General features: G+C 39.4%; 1 protein-coding gene across 3 annotated transcripts in view; it reads right to left on the reverse strand.

Annotated features, from left to right (window-relative positions):
* Positions 1–15,871, reverse strand: part of arhgef38.L (Rho guanine nucleotide exchange factor 38 L homeolog) — a 41,331-nt gene extending 25,460 nt beyond the window's left edge. The window contains exons 1-4 of one of the 3 annotated variants that reach the window (XM_018251855.2): positions 15,088–15,871; positions 2,916–3,103; positions 2,096–2,219; positions 149–296 (exon numbers count right to left, since the gene is read on the reverse strand). In XM_018251855.2, the coding sequence (XP_018107344.1) occupies positions 149–296; positions 2,096–2,219; positions 2,916–3,103; positions 15,088–15,295 (668 nt within the window). In that variant the 5' untranslated portion in view covers positions 15,296–15,871. Of the gene's footprint in view, positions 1–148; positions 297–2,095; positions 2,220–2,915; positions 3,104–3,751; positions 3,902–15,087 lie in introns of those variants that run through there. The other 2 variants (XM_018251863.2, XM_018251871.2) reach the window with 2 other exon arrangements.
* Positions 15,872–19,990: the final 4,119 nt, after the last annotated feature.

Consider the following 19,990-nt stretch of genomic DNA (forward strand, 5'->3'; position numbering starts at 1 on the left):
CAGCTTTCTGAAGGTTTTGTAAGAAGCAGTTGGAGATATATAGACTAGTCTCTACGAGTCTCGATTTAAAAATAAGCTTTTTTTTTGTGCATCGGTCTCTAGTGGACCCTGGCTAAATGATAACTAATTAAATTCAAAAAAATCTTACTTCAAGGCCTGTGTACAGTGTTTTAAATGTTCCTTTATTTCAGGATCCTTTTCATAAGTCTCCAGCACAGTGTGAGCTTCATCATTTTGGTAACAGTAGATTTTATATACATCTTCCATTGGGCTCTTAATCTCCAAGAATACTTCCCCTGGCAAATGAAAAAAAAAACTTTTGTGAAGACAACAGGTTCTGCTGCTGCTATTGCAAAGTATCAGGTTGGCATGTCTGCTGTGTAGCCCTTACAGCTAGTTACTACCAGAGCTGGATTATGCACAAAGCTCCCCAGGCTCCTGCCTATAGTGCAATAGGGACTCAAAGCCCAGTCCTAGCAACATAACAAGCATTGTTCAGTATTTTCTTTGCTTGTTACTGCAATGCTGTTAGTGCAGCCACAAGGCCAAGATGTATATGTTGCTAGGAGAGATTAAGGAGTAACTGTAAACTAGACTTCACACAAATGTTTGGTCCCAGTATAACAGGCAGACCTCTTTGCTTGATCATTTCTGAGCACTACATGTGCTTCAAACATAGTTTTACTAATAGATTACTATTCTAAATGGGGACAGGTCAAAAGGGGCATTTTGACTGCCACTTTTCCACCTAATGTGTTCAACAATGTGACAGTAACCTATATCATACAATAATATACAGATACCAGATAGATACCATTTAAAGGGATACTGTCTAGATATTTATGGTGAAGCTTTTATTTCTAAATTACACTGTTTACATTGCAAATAATTAATTCTACCATATACAATTTTATTCTTGAATCAACAAGTGTAATTTTTTTTTTGTAATATTGGTGTGTGGGCAGCCACCTGGAGTAATTTTGTGTATTACAAGTAACACTTGTGTATTATAATAAATAAAGTACCCCCTGTTGCAAAATATCAGAAGTCACCTAGGAGTTCTATGACCTGTAGGCCTTCGGCCTCATGTTTTTATATGGTCATGGAACTCCTCTATAACCTATAATATCCTTATATTTTACAAGAGGGGGTACTTTATTCACTATATATTCCCATTGTTCTGCTGGGGGGAAATGGAGGGGTGTGACTTCACTCCAACTTGCAGTGCCACAGTGTAGAGGTGACTGAAGGTTATCAGAACACATGTCACATGACTAGGGGCACCAGGGAAACTGACAACATGTCTAGCCCCATGTCAGATGATATAAAAAAATCTGTTTCAGTACAGAAGTCTGCTGGAGCAGCACTATTAACGGATGTGTATTGAAAAGAACATGTTTTTCCGTGACAGAATCCCTTTAAAGGAATAGTTCAGTGTGAAAATAAAAACTGGGTAAATAGATAGGCTGTGCAAAATAAAAAATGTTTCTAATATAGTTAGTTAGCCAAAAATGTAATATATAAAAGCTGGAGTGAACAGATGTCTAATAAAACAGCCAGAATCCAACTTCCTGCTTTTCAGCTCTATAACTCTGAGTTAGTCATCGACTTGAAGGGGGGCCACATGGTACATTTCTGTTCAGTGAGTTTGTAATTGATCCTCAGCATTCAGCTCAGATTCAAAAGCAACAGATATGACCCATGTGGCCCCCCCTCAAGTCTCTGATTGGTTACTGCCTGGTAACCACGGTAACTAGTCAGTGTAAACCAAGAGAGCTGAAAAGCAGGAAGTAGTGTTCTGGCTGACATGTTATACATCAAATCACTCCAGTCTTTATAGATTACATTTTTGGCTAACTAACTATATAAGAAACATTTTTTATTTTGCACAGCCTATCTATTTACCCAGTTTTTATTTTTACACTGAACAATTCCTTTAAAGTTCATATCTTTTTAATCCAGAGATTAAAAACAAATATCCCTGAACAAGTCCAGAACATTTGTACAACAATAAGCAAGACTAATCAGACTGAATCATAAAGCCTCAAGCAATCCCATCCCTATACACATAAAAGGAAGCTCCCACATAACGTACCTATCACTTGAAGTTCAGGTTCCACGTTTGTTGTGGCTTCTTCAAGCAGTGACACCAGCTTAGTTGATATCTGGCAAACAGACTCAATATTGCTGAACAAGGCATCCACATCTATCTGCTCGCACTGGTTAGACACAAGAAGAGAAAAAGATCTGCATGAATCATTTACAGGACATGAGTTTATAGTTGAGAAGAACATAAATAACAACTAGATATAACAAAAGTATCTACCACTTTTAATATTTCCAGTTAAGGCACTTTCTGTACTTCCGTTGAGAACAATGAGAAACATCTGCTGCCATTTTTTCCTATAATTAAACTGCTCTTGTTGTCATAGCCTGGCTTTAATTTGCAGTGAATATACTACAACCATAGGGTTGCAACAAAACATAAAGGGATGGTTTGCCTTTACATTAACTTTTAGTATGTTATAGAATGGCCAATTCTAAGCAACTTTTAAATTGGTCTTCATTTTTTCTTTTTTAATTATTTGCCTGCTTCTGCCTCTTTCCAGCATTCAAATGGGGTCACTGACCTCATCTAAAAACATTTTATTATTTATTTTTGTATTCAGGCCCTCTCCTATTCTTATTCCAGTCTCTTATTCAAATTATTGCATGGTTGCTAGGGTAATTTGGACCCAAGCAACCAGATTGCTGAAACTGCAAACTAGAGAGTTGTTAAATAAAAAGCCAATAACTCAAAAAACACAAATAATAAAAGAAAGAAAGATCTGATCATGTTGATTACACAACTTGGTAAAACTTTTTTCGGTAGTTAGTTCGGTGGATATTTTGGTAAAGAAGATTTTATTACTTACATGATTACTTCTAAGAGGCTTTACAACTTCTCTGATGCAGAACTCCAAGTCATTCAGATAGTCCTTCTCTGTCTGGATCAACTCACCAATAATCTTAGTCCTTTTAATAATCTTCCTCTGTTGCAGCTCCTCTGAAGATTGCGTTGGGGATACTGGAGCGGATGATGAGACATTTGGGGCCATTTTTTCTGTTAGATGGTATAGAACAAATATAAGGCAAGATGTTCCACATTTCCATAGATGTGCAGTAGATTACTACTTTGCTTGGTAAATTAGAATACACATAACACAAGTAATGGGGGTCACTGGCCCCATCTAAAAAACAAATGCTCTCTACTGTCTACTGTCCATCTTTCTATTCAAGCCCTTTCCTATTCATATTCCAGTCTTCAAATCAAGGTATAGTTACTAGGGTAATCTGGGCCCTAGCAACCAGATTGCTGAAATTGCAAACTGTTAAATAAAAAGCTAAATATCTCAAATAATAAAAAATGAAAACTAAATGCAAATTGTCTCAGAATATCCCCCTCTACATCATACTAAAAGTTAAATTAAAGGTGAACAACCCTTTTAAAGTTGCCTTGGGCACATCAACATTAGAATGAGTTAAATGCTATGGCTTCTGCTCTAGTGGTGTGTGGGTGTAGAAATTCTCCACACCCTCAACCCTAACCGCCTCCTCCCAACCCGCATCCGGCCAGGCCCACCATTCCCCCTCTATTTATAGACCCCTGCCCACCCCACAGTGACATCACAAAAGAAGCCGGGAGAGCAGGCGAAGAGCTCAACCCGGACCCGCCCGCGACCCAAAGATTTTGTGCAGAAGCTGGCCGAACCTACACAATCCGTGGGTAAACCAGCAGGTCCCGGGGGTATCAGGCCAATCCCGCACATCACTATTCTGTTCCCCTATTTGTCTGTGCACTGCACCTCATGCCAGACATGTTATCCAGTCCAGCTCAGCCAGATCTCAGACACAAGTGCTTTTTAAATTAGCAATATGGAGCTCGTTTGGCACGCCTTAGAGCACCTTAGTGCACTTATGTCTGTAAATGGCACCAATAGTAGACAGCTCGTAGAATACAACAGAATAGCAGAAATAAGTGCTTTGAAAAAAGAAAAACATACAGTCAAAATATTTTGCCTGAAAAAAATCTTAATTATTAGAATGGTTCTCCTAACAGTTTGTTTTCACTAAACTTCAGCCCTTTGCATCCAGCATATTCAAGCCAGCCACTTTTAATCCAAATGCATCCCAGTACTGATTTGGGTCTAATAGCTTCTGGTGAAGCTAAGTGGCAAAATCTTTTTTCTGTGTTCAGCTTTATTGAGGCCTGCTTTTATATAACGCTAAAGTCTGAGGGCATTAAATTAAATTAGAGGGTAAATGCCTATGGGTACATTACTACGTGGCCACTAGTGGTCCTCAGCCATATTTTATCTAATTTCATTAAAGAAAGAACCTTGGCTGTTAATATTTAAAAGAGGTATACTGGTTCTGTGGTTCATCCTCTTTTTTTAACTTCAACTTTTTAATGTAAGAAAATAAATGCTGACTGGTACTTTACACACAGGACTGGGAAGAAACATAGTTCAATTATTTTTCTGTATTGGTTCTAGCAAGAAAAAAATGAAAAAATGAAACAAGATCCACCTTGCATTTGGTTTAGACTACAAATTAAATTTAACGTGGCCCCAGGGTATTGCATGCCACCAAGCACAGTTTATATTTTCACAATTTTTGCCAATTACTATAAATCAGGTCTGTAAAGCTATGGGTGAGCAATATATTCTGCAGCCCCCATCAGTTAAGGCAAACCCAATGATCCATTCTCCCAAATCGATTCATACAGCCAAAGTGTATTACAGAGTCTGTTTTATTTATATCAGCTATATATGAACTATAACCATGCGCTAGTCAGCATCCTCATCCACCTGCAGAAATCATAAAAAACACAAACAATTGTAATTCTGGTTTTAATTTCTCTGTTTTTGTAAATATAGAATGATAAACCTGTTTCATCCCTCTGATGTTAAAAACGGCAACTCCCAGAATTCTCAGCATTCAAGTGTTACAGATAAGTGTTGATATATGAAAGGATTTGCTCATTAAAACAATTTGCTTTTTGGAATGGGTATTAGTAATTCAATTTATCTTGTTACTGTAAAACTCTGACCTTCGTTTTTTGGTGAGCAGATCTTTGGCCACACTCTGTGCCAGATTGGGATGCATCAGACATGTGTAGAGCCATCAGGCAAAAAATGTAATCTTCAACCAAAGGCATTGTTAAACCTGCCCAACAGACCTGGTCGATTTTCATACACTGGTTGGGCAGGCTGCCCCAACGTCACCATACACAGGCCGATAAGCTACAGACTGTAGGAGTAAAGTTAGCAGCTCTTATCAGTCCAGGTACCGCATGGACCCTCTAAGGCATGAAATAAGTTTTATTTGTTGTTTGAAATATGTTTTAAACTGTATAGCAAGATGACTGAAATAACAATGTTTTTATTTATCTGTGACCTTAACAAATAACATGGAGTATTGTGTTCACTTCTTAAATCTTAGACCACAAAGGAGGCTTAAACCAAAATCCATTGGTTTAACTGCTTATATGCCACAAATTGTAAACTCTGTGGAATCAGCTGTCATATATCTGGCTATCATATAGACATAGTTCCAAGTGTTCCCCCAAACTCTCACCCTAACAGACCTAAGGCTTAACCCCCTGCCATTGCTTCAACCCCCTTAAGGGTACAGTCTGTCCAATTGGAAGAATTGTTCTATGCACAGCATTGTCTTCCAAAAACGGAAGTATCTGAGTATTGGGTAAATGTCAATCCTTTACTAGAGGCGCTACATTTCCATTGACATGAATTAAAAGTTGTTTTACTGCAGTGACATTTTCCTTGAAAATGTTGTGGTAATAAGAGGTGTAAAGTGTTGTAGTCATTTCAGTATTGTAACAGAGGAGTCTATTGTACCCTGCAAGCCATCCAGTCAATGCTGCTTCCAAGCAAATATATATGTCTGTCTGTCTGTCTGTCTCTATCTATCTCTCTCTCTCTCTCTCTCTCTCTCTCTCTCTCTCTCTCTCTCTCTCTCTCTCTCTATATATATATATATGTGAAAAGGTCTGATATATATATATATATATATATATATATATATATATATATATATATATATATATATATATATATACCAGACCTTTTCACATATATATTGAATGTCAGTGCCAGCCCTCCTTTACATATTAACCAGCCCCATTGTTGCATGAGGCAGGTCACGGAAATATTAAATTAGCCTGATTGTAACATAACAGCTCCTCTGCCTATTTAAGTATACATGAAAGAGAATCATGAAAAAGCAGCAGTTGTCTCGAATCCTGCTTTCTGTTGCCACTTTTTCATTTCTAAATCATTGAAATAAAACCGCCATTCTGGAAGGCTTACAGAGTTAATGCTCTATGTTTAAATAATGATCTAAATGTACACTTACTGTTTTATGGTTGTGGAGTAGCTGTAATGCCATACTTCTCTTAGTAACACCATAAAATGCACCTGGGCTGTATGTACTTTGCAGGAACAATGCACCACCATAAAATGAAGCCATGTTAACCCTTAGCATTGTTTTTCCCAATTTTATAGGTCTCAAAAAAAAAAAAAGCACTAAAAAAAATGGGAAGGCTGTATCACATAGACTCTATTTTATCCAAATAATCCAGATTTTTAAAAATGATTTCCTTTTTCTCTGTAGTAATAAAACAGTACCTTGCACTTAATCCAAACTAAGATATAATTAATCTTCATTGGAAGCAAAACCAGTCCATTGGGTTTCTCTATGTTGAAATGATTTTCTAGTAGACGTAAGGTATGAAGATCCAAATTATGGAAAGATCTATTATCTGGAAAACCCCAGGTCCTGAGCATTCTGGATTATAAATCCTATACCTGTATTATTTGCCATTTTTATGTGATATTCTAGGCCCCAATATGGCATTTTTATAATACCCTATCTGCTCAGACTTAGGAAAGAGGGGATCTTGGGTAATGCCAATTATTTGTATGTGTGGAGGGGGGTGAGAACTGTGGACAACTTTCCAGTTCTTGTTGCACTTCAACGTACAGCACCTCCCAACAGGTGCCTGTAGGATTCAGGTATTGGTAGTGTAACAACAGCAGGACCAATGAGGAACATAGAGTGTAATTTATGACTGCAAGTTCAGTGTGCAAAGTGCAATTTCAGATCCCCTTGTTTTTTACCCACAGTGTTTTCTCTGTAATGCTCAAATGCAATTGCGCATTCAGTAGCAAATAAGATACAAGTTTCAAGTTCCAGTTTCAAGTCAGGATTGCTTTTTTTCCAGTGCTTGGAATTTTGCCATTAGCAAGTGATTCTTTTGCCACAAGTAAAGGTGGCCATACACGGGCCGATAAAAGCTGCTGACAGACAGAGTCGGCAGCTTATTGGCCCGTGTATGGGGCCCCCCGACAGGCTTCCCCGATCTCGATCGGATGGGACTAAAAATCCCATTGGATCGCGGCCGCATCTGTTTGTTGATGCGGTCCCGCAATCAGACTGCCCGTTCCCGTTCATTAGGATGTGATCCGTGTATGGCCACCTTTAGCTGTGTTTATAGACACAACCTGCTTTGGGACACCTAGAATTACTACCTCTTTAAGGGTGGTAGCAGCTCCAGGATGCCCCAGTGTCAAAATTTACATATGAATACTGCATCAAATTGCAAACAAGTTAGCAAAATTAGAAAGAAAGAAAATGAAAGGCAAAAAATAAGTATATAACCAAGTGAACCTTTCTAGACGTGCTGTCATTCTATTTATAGTGAATATTTGTTGGGTTTTGGTTAAACAGAGCTGGAAATCAAGGCTATCCCTTAGCCAAAGTGAGGCAAGAGTCTGTTTGGGGCGATGAAAAACATATCTGTAGGGAAGGTTGCTGATTTATTTAAGCCTTAATGGGTAAAAAAGCAGATTGAGTGGTGTGTGGAGACAATTTTAATCAAGAGACCCATTAACTACTGAAGTAGGGCTGTCTTATGCCCTTGCTTTTCAGAATCTAAAATCACAACCACCTTTAGTTATGTTTTTCAAGTCAGTGTCCTCCAACAATATAGATGGTGAAAGCAGGGAATGACAAACAAATGTACCTTTTCACGTTTGCCCAGATTACACATAGGGAGCATTTTCATTATGAATAATCAGATACTGACACATCAAATGGCTTTGTTTTACTGGAGCTTTTCTGCATATGTTTATATGACATTGTTGTGTTTGGTTTTCTTTGTTCAGCAGCAAAGAGGAACATTTACAGCAAACAGACATAAACCAATCAGCTGAGAGCCCTGTGGTGGGAAAACTGGTATAGCATGAAGTACAGGTACGAAAAGAGAGTATTTTAGTTTGTATGGCACACTGCAACACAATAATGAATATATAGTACTGTGTTCTTAGCTGTTTCAAAAACATTGTCATCTTAAATGATTTAGCGACAGGTAGGAATGTAGCTAGCCATTTACACCTGGAAGTACAATACCACTTAACTGTATTGTAAATGCACTTGTATACAAGCAGTAGATCTTGTTTTGTAGAAATTATAGACTAAAGGCTAGACAAATATTCTACTTAAAGTAAATAAGGGCTAGAAAATGTCTGTTTTCCTGCTGTTATTATACATTTTTGTTTATCTTTATAGATCAGCTTGTGTTGAAGGAAGGAAGAATAGATGTAAATCAATAATATATGCTGCTTTTTAAAAGCATAATGCCACTAAAATAAACAGAGGTAATTTGTGTCGAAAAACTGGGTTTTACAAAAAAATATATATTTACTCGGCTTTTGAAAATATTATAAATTATTTTATAAAATTCTGTGCATTTATTTCCTGTATTTGTGTGGCAGTCTCTAACGCCTTAATGGGAAAAGAAGTCCTTTTTTTGCTTTGTAACTTCAGCTCTACGTAGATTTGGAACAAAAGAAATGGTTTTAAGTGTCTCCTGCTTGATCAATGCTTCTATATCTGCAGGGCTTGTGCTCGTCTGGACTGTAATAGATTGTAATGGAAATGACAGCCCTTCAATATTCACATCTTTATGTACTCTATATTACTTTAACAGTGTTTTGTTAATTAACATTTTTTCATATTATATATTTGTGATATTTTGCCATTCCAGTCTTGTTGTTAATAACTGATGACAAAACACTAAGGACACATCAAATGTTTGGATACAAATAGACACTGAATCCAGCTCAACAAATTCAGCAAAAACAAAACTGGATTCAAACTCTATTTTACAAGTTAACGTTTTTAGAAAGAAATGCATCCTTTGTGAACAAAAAGTTACAGCATTCAGTTCTTTTGTTTCATGACTTGTAAGGAGGGTTCAGATTCTGCTGAAATCCAAATCGTGCAAAAAGTGCTAGGATTCAGACAAATCCTAAACTGAATGCTGGATTAGGTGCATACCTACATAACACAGATGTTGCAGACTCTAGTTTATCATTAGAATGAATGCTGATTGATCAATGAAAGGTTAAGAATCTCTCTTGTTCATACCTAATTATTATGGGATGGTAGTCCATGTTTTGTAATGTAGATTTTACCACAATCAAGTAAAAAAATAGATAAAATGACTCAAGCCCATCTGCAATTTTGTATGCAGTCAGATCCAACCTGATCATCAGTACACCAGTTCATTTCTAGGGTACTCACATCTAGTCATTCACATCCAGGAATAGATTTAGCACACTGGGGGTAATGTCATAAAAAGTACAAAGTGGCTGCTAGCATAGCAGCCAATTTTAACCAACTACAAAGAACTTTTTTAACCTTGACTGTTTGAAAGCAAACATCTCATGTTTTTATTATGGTGAGGTCGCTAAATGAATAATAAATGCTGTTCATTGGTGTGAGGAGCTGATGTGGTCCTTACCTTGTCCAGATGTTTAAACCTGCCTGATAAATATCTCCCTGATTCATCTGAATCATAACCGTGCCAATAAGTTCCCTACTTGGTCTGGACACGGACCATATCCAAGATTTGTTTCATCAAGTGGTCCCCAACCAGTGGTCAGCAGTGGTCCCCAACCAGTAGCTCGTGAGCAACATGTTGCTCTCCAACCCCTTGGATGTTGCTCTCAGTGTCCTCAAAGCAGGAGCTTATTTTTGAATTTCAGGCTTGGAGGCAAGTTTTACTTGCATAAAAACGAAGTATAGTGCCAAGTAGAGCCCCCCTGATGTAGTGCATGTCTATTTATCTGTATAGAGTTTAATATGAGTTGCTCTTTTATGCAACTCCCATGTGAATCATTAATAATAGTTTGGAATTTTGCAGCCCTTAGCACTCCTGTGGGTGCACCTAGCCATTGGTAAATAAGCCCTTATCTGTCCATCATTGTACAGTCCTAAATTTCTGAATCATTGCACACTGACATACTTCTGTGACCATATATACTTACAGTAGGTGTAGCTGTTGTATGTGTGCAAAACTGATATATTTCCCTGCAAAGAAACTACCAAAATTAACACAAAACAATGTGGGAATAGAAAAAAATATATGTCACTATGCCAGAACTCTAACACAGCGAAGTGCATGGCATATAATAAATAACTGCTTTACTCTTTTCTTTTGCTTTAAAGCAAAATACCAAATAAGGACCCAGACCTATATTTTGCTTTCTCCCATTGTTACCCTTTAGCAGCTAAATTGATATTGTCTCCTAGAAAAGTCAATTGGGAACATATTGCCATGGAGACTATTCTTAGGGCACTGTCACTCAGGTCAGCTTTCCCCAGATACCAATAATGTCCCTTTCAATGCACAAAATCACTATGCAAATGGAAAACAAAGTGGGACATACAGAAAGACTGTTACCAATCAGGATATTGCTAGTGGCGTTCTGTGACACTCCATCCCAGGTTTACCCACTGTATAATTCCTACAAATAGACAATCCTGCTGCATGTACCCAACTAAGTAACTAACATCCATATACTCCACATACAGAATATTGTTATTGCTGCTTTGTATTACTCATCTTTCTATTTAGATCCTCTGCTATTAATATTCTATATAATCAATCTGGTTGCTAGGGTCCAAATTACCCTAGCAACCAGATTGCTTCAATAGCAAATTGAAGAGCTGCTGAATAAAAAGCTAAATAACTCAAAAACCACAAAAAATTTAAAATTAAAACCAACTGCAAATTGTCTCAGAATATCACCCTCTACATCATACTAAAATTAACTCAAAGGTGAACAATCCCTTTAACGTACAAGGATATAAGGGCTGCTTTCCATAACCCTGCTTGGCCTGCTGCTTTTAGTTTGTCACTGAACACCTTGGGGACTTTCAGTGGTAGACTTAATACATATACACACACACACGCATACTTATTTACTGAGACCCCTAGACAATTCTGAATCGAATCAATGTGTCCATATTTGATCCTATATTACAATCCAAAGAAATCAAAGTGAAGCAATCACTTCTCCCCATTAATCCATACATTTGCATACGTGAGCAGCAAATAAATTGTTCCAGCTGTAGAAAGTATTATTTGCTCATTATGGCAGAACAGAAACAGGTTACTATGTGGACACACCAGCAATATTTGTGCTCTTCCTCAATGTCAGGCTGGGCAGTGAAAAGGCCTATCAATGACATCATCTTTCTTGGTAAGCTGCCTGGGAAGTGATAGTAGTATGTGTGGGGAGGTAATGTTCCTGTATTACAAAACACCGCCCGAGACCTCACTTCTGCTGATTATAGTGAATATAGTAAGGCAAAATTGCAGATATTCTTAGGCAAAACCCATCTACTTTTCTATGTGTTAAAGCAACAGGCGATAGGCTAAATATATGTTTATCTAACAGTAAACAAAAACAGAATACTGGTCAAATACTATATATATTCATTGCCCCTAACAAAACAAGAATGTTTCCCATGAATTGTAACACAACATGATTTGATTCGCATGAAGTCTTGGGGGTATATTTATCAAAGAGTGAAGGCACAGTCCTCTAGAGTGAAATTCCACCACTCTCTATTCATTTTTATGGGATTTAAGAGTACTTAGAGTATTTATCAATGGATGAAAGTGAAGGTTCATCTTTTGAGAAATGCACTTTTCAAAATCCCATAGAAATGAATAAAGAGAGTGGCAGAATTTCACTCTAGAGGACTGTGGCAAACTCTAACTTCACTCTTTGATAAATATACCCCCATGTATCCACCAACCTCTCTGTGAAGTATGACTTATTTTGTTCCCCTAAGGGTTAGTCCACACGAGGAGATTTGAGGAGATTTAGTCGCCTGGCAACTAATCGCCTCTTCTTCTGGGCGACAATCTCCCTGAACTGCCTTCACATGTCTTCCTGTCTGCTATAATGGAAAGTCGCCTGCGCTAAAGCACACGCGGCACTTCATTTTCTGAAGTCGCCCGAAGCTTACTCGTGAGGCAACTTCGGCCGACTTCAGAAAACGAAGCACTGTGTGTACTTTAGCGCAGGCAACTTTTCATTATAGCGGATGGGAAGACACGCAAAGGCAGTTCGGGGATTGTCGCCCAGAAGAAGAGGCGATTAGTCGCCAAGAAACTAAATCTCCCCGAATCTCCTCGTGTGGACTAACCCTTAGTGCAAGGGCACATGGAGCCTTAGCTCAGCTGCTCTCAGCCTGCGGTTTTGCTGCTGGTGGAGAGAAGGGATCTGAATTTGAATCCGTAAAATGCAAATGCTGGCAAATGTTGGTATTTTTTGCCTAAGGGGTAAGGGCGCAAGGATGGCAAGGGCACATGGGGGTATATTTATCAAAGAGTGAAGTTAATTGTGAAGTTCCGCCACTAGAGTGAAATTCCGCCACTCTCCATTCATTTCTATGGGATAGAACTTTCACTTTCACCCATTGATAAATACGCCTTTCAAAATCCCATAGAAATGAATTGAGAGCTGCGGAATTTCACTCTAGTGGCGGAACTTCACTATTAACTTCACTCTTTGATAAATTTACCCCATGGAGTCTTGGATCTGCTGCTCTCAGCGACCTGCTCTGCAGGCAGCGAGAAGTGCATCTGCTCTCATGTGCACCTCTGTTCAGGGTCTGACGGGGCTGGCCACACCGGCCCAAACCCGCTCCCTAAAACCGACAAGTCCTGGCCTACTGCGCTCCCTTTCTGACTTCCCCTGCTTGATGGAAATGATGCGCAAGAAGGAACATGCAAGCAGGTCTGCGCTGGCTGCTGGGGGTTAAAGGAGAACTAAACCCCTAAAAATGAATAGGGCAAAAAATGTCATGTTTTATTTACTGAACTTATTGCACTAGCCTAAAGTTTCAGCTTGTCAAGAGCAGCAATGATCCAGGACTTCAAACTTGTCACAGGAGGTCACCATCTTGGAAAGTGCCTGCGACACACACATGCTGAGTGGGCTCTGAGCAGCTATTGAGAAGCTAAATTTAGGGGTCGTCACAAATTATAAAACAGAAAATGAGGTTGGCCTGTAATATAAACTGAAGCTTCATGGCTGATTATTACATTTTGATGCTAGTTGCACTGGTTTCTGTGCTGCCGTGTAGTAATTATCCATATTAATTACTAATCAGCCTTATATTGTGACATTTATATTCTATGTGTACTGTATATATTGAGTCAGTCCCTAAGCTCAGTAAGTGACAGCAGCACAGAGCATGTGCAGTGAATCAGCAGAAAAGAAGATGGGGAGCTACTGGGGCATCTTTGGAGGCACAGATCTTTACTGCTAAAGGGATTTGGTTGCCTGAGGCTGGTACAGATGCCCAAAACATAATGTAGCCTACTTCTTTAGTTTAACAAACAGGGAGGGATTTGCTGGGGCAGGGGGCTTGTAGGGATTTGCGGCTGGGGCCTGGGGGGTGGCACTGATGTGGCAGCACCGGTGGGCCCAGACCCCACCAGTCCGAAGCTGCCTCCGTTTATCTGCAATGGAAAGTACAGCTTTCGGCTGAGCGTAAGCAAACAGAGAAGGTTTGGGCTGTTAAAGCAACATTTTCAGGACTATATCCACTCCTTGTAACACAGAAGTTGTACTTTTCATTGCAGATAAACAGAGATGCAGAAAAAAGCGTGTCTGTATCTCTATGCCTGCAGAAAAAAGCAGGCTAAGAGCATTGGAACCACGGCTTCATGTGCCCTTGCCCTTAACGCAAATGCCATGCGGATTCCTTCTCTCCTCCTGCACAAAAATGGCAGGCTGAGAGCAGTGGAGCCAACACTCCATGTGCTTTTGCCCTAAAACCTGTATAGTGCTACAGTTATTATCTGAATGAGATAGATTAATACATTGTAAATGGAGGGTTGCCAGCAACAGTACTTAAAGATAAGTGTAATGGCAAAGGATATAAAGATGCAGATTATAATTGGCACACCCGTCTGCTGGTAACTACATTTCCTCAAGTATATTCAGTCAGCTAAGTTGCTGGGAATGCTGGTAGGTGAAGTTAAATGGCTGCAGTGTTTCATATACATATTCTGTTGTTGCCCTGCATTGCTGGGGTTCTTGGTTCCACTCTTCCTGGGACACCGTCTGCCTAGTACTTGCATATTCTCCCCATGTCTACATGGGTTTGCTTTGGTTACTTTGGTTTCCTATGACACTACATATAAATATAGGCAGGTTAGCCAGCTTCTGTGCCCTATATACATAAGGAAGAAATTAACCTTTCTTCATAGTATCCAGAAAAGCAGCAGTGTCAGAGGTCCAAAAAAAACCGAGAAAATTATTTCCTGATAAATGTAATCATACTGTGTGTGACCGTAACAGGGACCTTAGCTTGGAAGCTCCACTGATGTGAATTATATAAAATATCTGTATAGTACCAACATACTATTTACATATTGATTAAGAATGTGGGTACTGATAATGATTTCCCAAAGTTCTATTCAAAATAAAAATTAACAGAACCCCTGCAGAAAAAGGTGAAAATGTGCAAGGAATGCAGAAAAGTTCTTTATAATACACATTTCTAGGCCCAGCCTATCCATCCAAACGTTGTGCAAGTCCTCGAGATGCTTAACAAAGTGCTGCAAATATGGTGACAAGGAAATATAGTGAATGTGTCATTCCTCCACCCATGCAAATGACCAACAGATGGTTTCCCAAGGCTATTTCCACTTACCTTTTAGCTTTTGATTATACTCTGTTCTGTCAGACTGGCTCCTGCGCAAGGTGCCTGAGTTCCCACAATCCACATTATTACTGGGCTCCACAATGGTGTCAGTTTTCCTTCTCTCTAACATGTACAATCTACTTTTCAGGAAGGTCAGATTCCTTTTCTTTGGCAATGCTGTAGATGTATCCTTCACATTGCTTTCCTTGGCTTCCATGGCAAGTCATTGGATTTCTTTAGCTTGTTTGCCCCAGTTTTATTGTGACAGACCCCAGATCCAGCAATGGAATGAGTCAGCTCTCCCTGGAAGCGATCAGCTGTGTCTATACTAGTAACCTAGCTCAGGCAGACACCTGTACAGCCCGTTGCTCCACCCCTATGAAATCATAGTACAGTGTACCTGAGGGCTTGTCACCTGAGAGTCTCCCAGCACGAGCAGGCACACCAGCATTGGCTGCCACAAACCCAGAGCTAAAGTTTACCTCCCAAGGCAGAGGTGTGTGCTCCCTTCCCTTAACTCCTTCAATGAAAGAGAAGCCAGCAATGCTCACACATTCCTTACCCCTTCATGCCTAAGGGGGGATGCAACTTTGAAATGCTGTCTCTTTGTTACCATATCCCTATTGTTCCGTACAAATATCCAAGCTCATTTGGAGCTCTCACATGCAGCCTTATCCCATACAGTGCTAAAAGTGTTAGAGAGACTTGTGAAACTTTTGCAAGCTCTAATACATAAAATAGCAATTGTTCTGAAGGTGCTTTGTATGTAGATGATACACGTTGATAATGTAATGTAATCTTAAATCCAATTTCCTCCCTTTAACTAAGAAGTAAAGCTAACAAGCCACAGCCCTCTCACAGCCCCCACACTATCATTGTCCTGCTAGTAAATGAATGAAAGAGCGGGACTTGGCGGTGAAAAGAAAACTGGTGTCACTGCCCTTTTTTCCAGCCTGCCAGGCACTGCTTGCTCAATGCATTCAGAGAGCAACCATATTTATTTTATGTGGGTGCGTTTTGATTGGTGTATGGATGCATACTGTTATTTGAGGTAGAATAGGATGGAACAGCATGAACCAAAGCTCTAGTTACAAAAATCCAAAAGTAAGTCAAACAAACAAAAAGCACAAACTAAGGTGGCCATAGATGTTACAATTACATCTTTCATGGAAAAGATGTTTCCAAGACAGATTGTTCGTTTCAATACACACGTGTAGAGCTGAATCATCAGATGTACAGGTAGAAACAACAGAATTCTATTTGTATCTGACGATTCAGCACTAACAATGTCCAATGTTGCTAAAAAAATTTCCGACCAGCCCGATAGACAAGCCGTCCTATGTTCAAGTCTTCTGCCCATATCGGTCGGCTCATCTCCCACAATACACACACCGAATTTTGTACAAAGTTTTTTTTGTACGATATTATCAGTGTGTCTATGGCCACCGTAAGTAGTAGCCCAGAGGGTATGTTTGTGCCCCTGCCTCCACTATCCAGTCCACCTCTGTTGTTCTTACACGTTGGCTCATTAAAATGCAGCACCGCATGTCTGTGCTACTTTGACATGGATTTAAAAAGAAAAAAGTAATTTTGTATGTGCCAGTTTACACAAAAGTAGGGCAATTAGGGAAAATAATAAAGACAACAATCTGCACAGCTCTGATACAGGTAAAGACACCAAATTAACATCCCAAATAGAATAGAAATCCCAATATTTTAACAAAAGCAGCTTCTGTTCAAAAAGAAGAACAATATTCAGTCATAGACAATCAAAAAATCCCTGGCGACAGCTTGCTTTCCAGTTCCCTTTCTTGGTGTTATTAGCTCACACATTACTAAGGCCTTTTGCACACTTCTGTCTTTACTTTCTAAAGCTGGCCATACATGTAAAGATCTGCTCATTTGGCTTTTAAAAGCAAACAAATGACTTATAAACCTGCCTGATCAATATCTGACAAATACTCGTCAGTGGACCCCATACATTGGCCAATAAGCTTCTGACTTGGGGGCAGCAGCCCCTGAAACGTAACTGGCTAGACATAGTCAGTTTCCCAGCTGCCCCCAGTCATGTGACTTGTGCTCTGATAAACATCAGTCACTCTTTACTGCTGTACTGCAAGTTGGAGTGGTATCATCCCCCTCCCTTTCTCCCCCAGCAGCCTAACAAAAGAACAATGAGAAGATAACCAGATAGCAGCTCCCTGGTAGATCAAATAACAGCATTCAATAGTAAAAAGCCAAGTCCCACTTTGACTCCTTCAGTTACATTGAGTAGGACAAACAACAGCCTGCCAGAAAGCAGTTCCATCCTAAAGTGCTGGCTCTTTCTGAAAGCACATGACCAGGCAAAATGACCTGAGATGGCTTCCTGCACACCAATATTATAGATTGAAAAAAATACACTTGCTGGTTCAGGAATTAAATTTTACACGGTAGAGTGAATTATTTGCAGTGTAAATAGTGTATTTAGGAAATAAAAACAACACCATAAAAATCATGACATAACCCTGTATTCCCTCACTTGCTAAAAAGCCATACAACCCAACCTACTTGATGGTAACTAAGATGTGTGAATCCATATTGGTGCTAATACAATCCTATTAGTTTTATTTAATGTTTAAATGATCTTAGCAGACTTAAGGTATGAAGATCCAGATTGTTTTTTTTGGAAACCAAGCTCCCAAGCATTTTGGATAATAGATCCTATACCTGTATTTGTTTCAATTTGTTTGTACATATTTCTATATGTGTGAGAATGATGAATGATTGGTCAATTAAAGGGTAATGGCTACATAGCACTGCATTGAATTTAAATACAATTAGTTTGTAATCAGTGCAGCCCCCACTATGGGGGAATATACAGTGGGCCACAGAAAGCAGGTAGGGTTCTTACACTTTGGCATTTGTAAACCTATATATATATATACTTTTCCCCCAGATAATGTCAGTCACAGCTGTTCTGCAGTTTCCTAGTGAAAGGGAAGAAAGTTAATCCAAGTGTCACATCACACATAGCTAGCACAATAGGGTCACCATGGTCTTCTGTCTGATGAATAATGCCATTTGTAGGCAGGATTCAGAAAAGAGAAGAATGCACTGTGTTTATTGGTGTGAAATTCCACAAACCTCCTTCAGCCAGTGATAACAGCCAGTGGGTAAGTGGTGCAAACTAACGCGTTTCGTGCCCTTTCTATTGGCACTTCACTCTGATGAAGTGCCAATAGAAAGGGCACCCACTGCCTGTTATCACTTATGGAATCTGAATAAAGACGTTTTCTCAAAGAAAATGTGTAGCGAATCTTGATGTGGAGGATGGGCCAGCGCTTAACAGCGTTACACAGAGATTGCCTTACAGATGCCGGCTTGGAGTTGCCGGAGTATCGCGAGAGCTGCAGCCAACACGCTACACGAAAGGGTGAGCTCCGTTTAACCTTCATTACCCGTGTTTCGCATTGAACTATTTTATTCCTACAGCCACATTACTTCATCTGCTCAGAGCATGGAATATGGTTGCATTTGGTTAAATTACCCAAAAAACCTGCACTGGCATAATGTTGGCAATAGTACAAGATGTGTTGTGCTAGAGAGACATAAAGGTTGGGATTTTCAGTGTGTATCCGTGCATAACAACTCAATGCTATATAAATAAAGCAGAATAATAATGAGAACACAGTAACACGCTCTTCAGTAGGACACTACCACACCCCAGTAAGTTATTTTTCTTTAAGAAAGTAATTTTGCACTTATCTCAGTCTAGAGGAACCACTTTAGATGGCAATACTGTGCTGGTTTACCAGTCCGGGACCTCTCGCACATACAGTCATAGTATATTCATATACATTAACTGAGGTTAGGTAATGAAACTGTGTTCCAGAAATATGATACCTTTTAATGGCAATGGCAATAAATAAAGAAACATTACAGTGCATGCTTTCAAGACACTAAAGGGGAAATTTACTAAGGGGTGAAGTGGCTAAAGCTGGCGAAAATTCGCCAGCGATACTTCATTTTGCCAGCCACCTTGCCGATTTACTAATGGGCACTGGCGTAAATTCGCTAGCAAAGGAGATAGACTCTGGCGCAACTTCGCATTCTAATGCCAGGCGAATTTTCGCACTGGCGAATGGACGTAACTACGCTAATTCACTAAGTTTTTGATTTTACTTTACGTTACCTCTTGCGCCAGAATTTACTTCGCCAGCTCAGACCAGGTGAAGTGCAATAAAGTAGATAGGAGTTTGTCAAAAAAAGTTTACATTTTTTCTAAGTTCCAAAAAAACGCTGGCGTCTTTTCCTATTTACAGGGTGATAGACTGAAAAGTTTTTTTTGGGTACCCTCCTTCCCCCCTACATTTGCTAACATATGGCACCTAAACTATACTGGGCTCATGTGTAGGGCATTATAATAACTTTATATAATTTTATTAAGGTTCCCTGGCCTTTAGTAGTGTAATTTATTTGCTGCAGTATATATACGGCCATTATACTTTAACTGCACACCATATGCAAATTTGGCAACTCTAGCGTAACTGCTGATCGTATTTCTGCTAGCGGAATTTCGCAAGCGTTCGGAACCCTGTTCAGGCAAATTTACGCCTGGCGAAGTGTTGAGATGTGCGCAAAGCCAGTGCTGGTGAATTTTCACCAGTTAGTGAATTTGCCCCTTGGGGCAAACATGTTAGTAATGCAAATTTACACTTTATAATGAAAATATTTGTAAGCTGTGCACTTGATGAAAGAACCAGAGTGCCTAGAACGTATGCAACACTACGTAGTGTTCTATAATCTACTATACATTACTGTCAGAAGCTCAAGTAGTCATAAATACTGTAGACCGCTTTCTGATGTGTGGATGGGGCACAGCTCCTCCTCCTTATAAAACATCTAACTCCCAAATTTGTAGGGGCCATGA

Source organism: Xenopus laevis, chromosome 1L, assembly GCF_017654675.1.
Source record: "Xenopus laevis strain J_2021 chromosome 1L, Xenopus_laevis_v10.1, whole genome shotgun sequence".
Lineage (NCBI taxonomy): Eukaryota > Metazoa > Chordata > Amphibia > Anura > Pipidae > Xenopus > Xenopus laevis.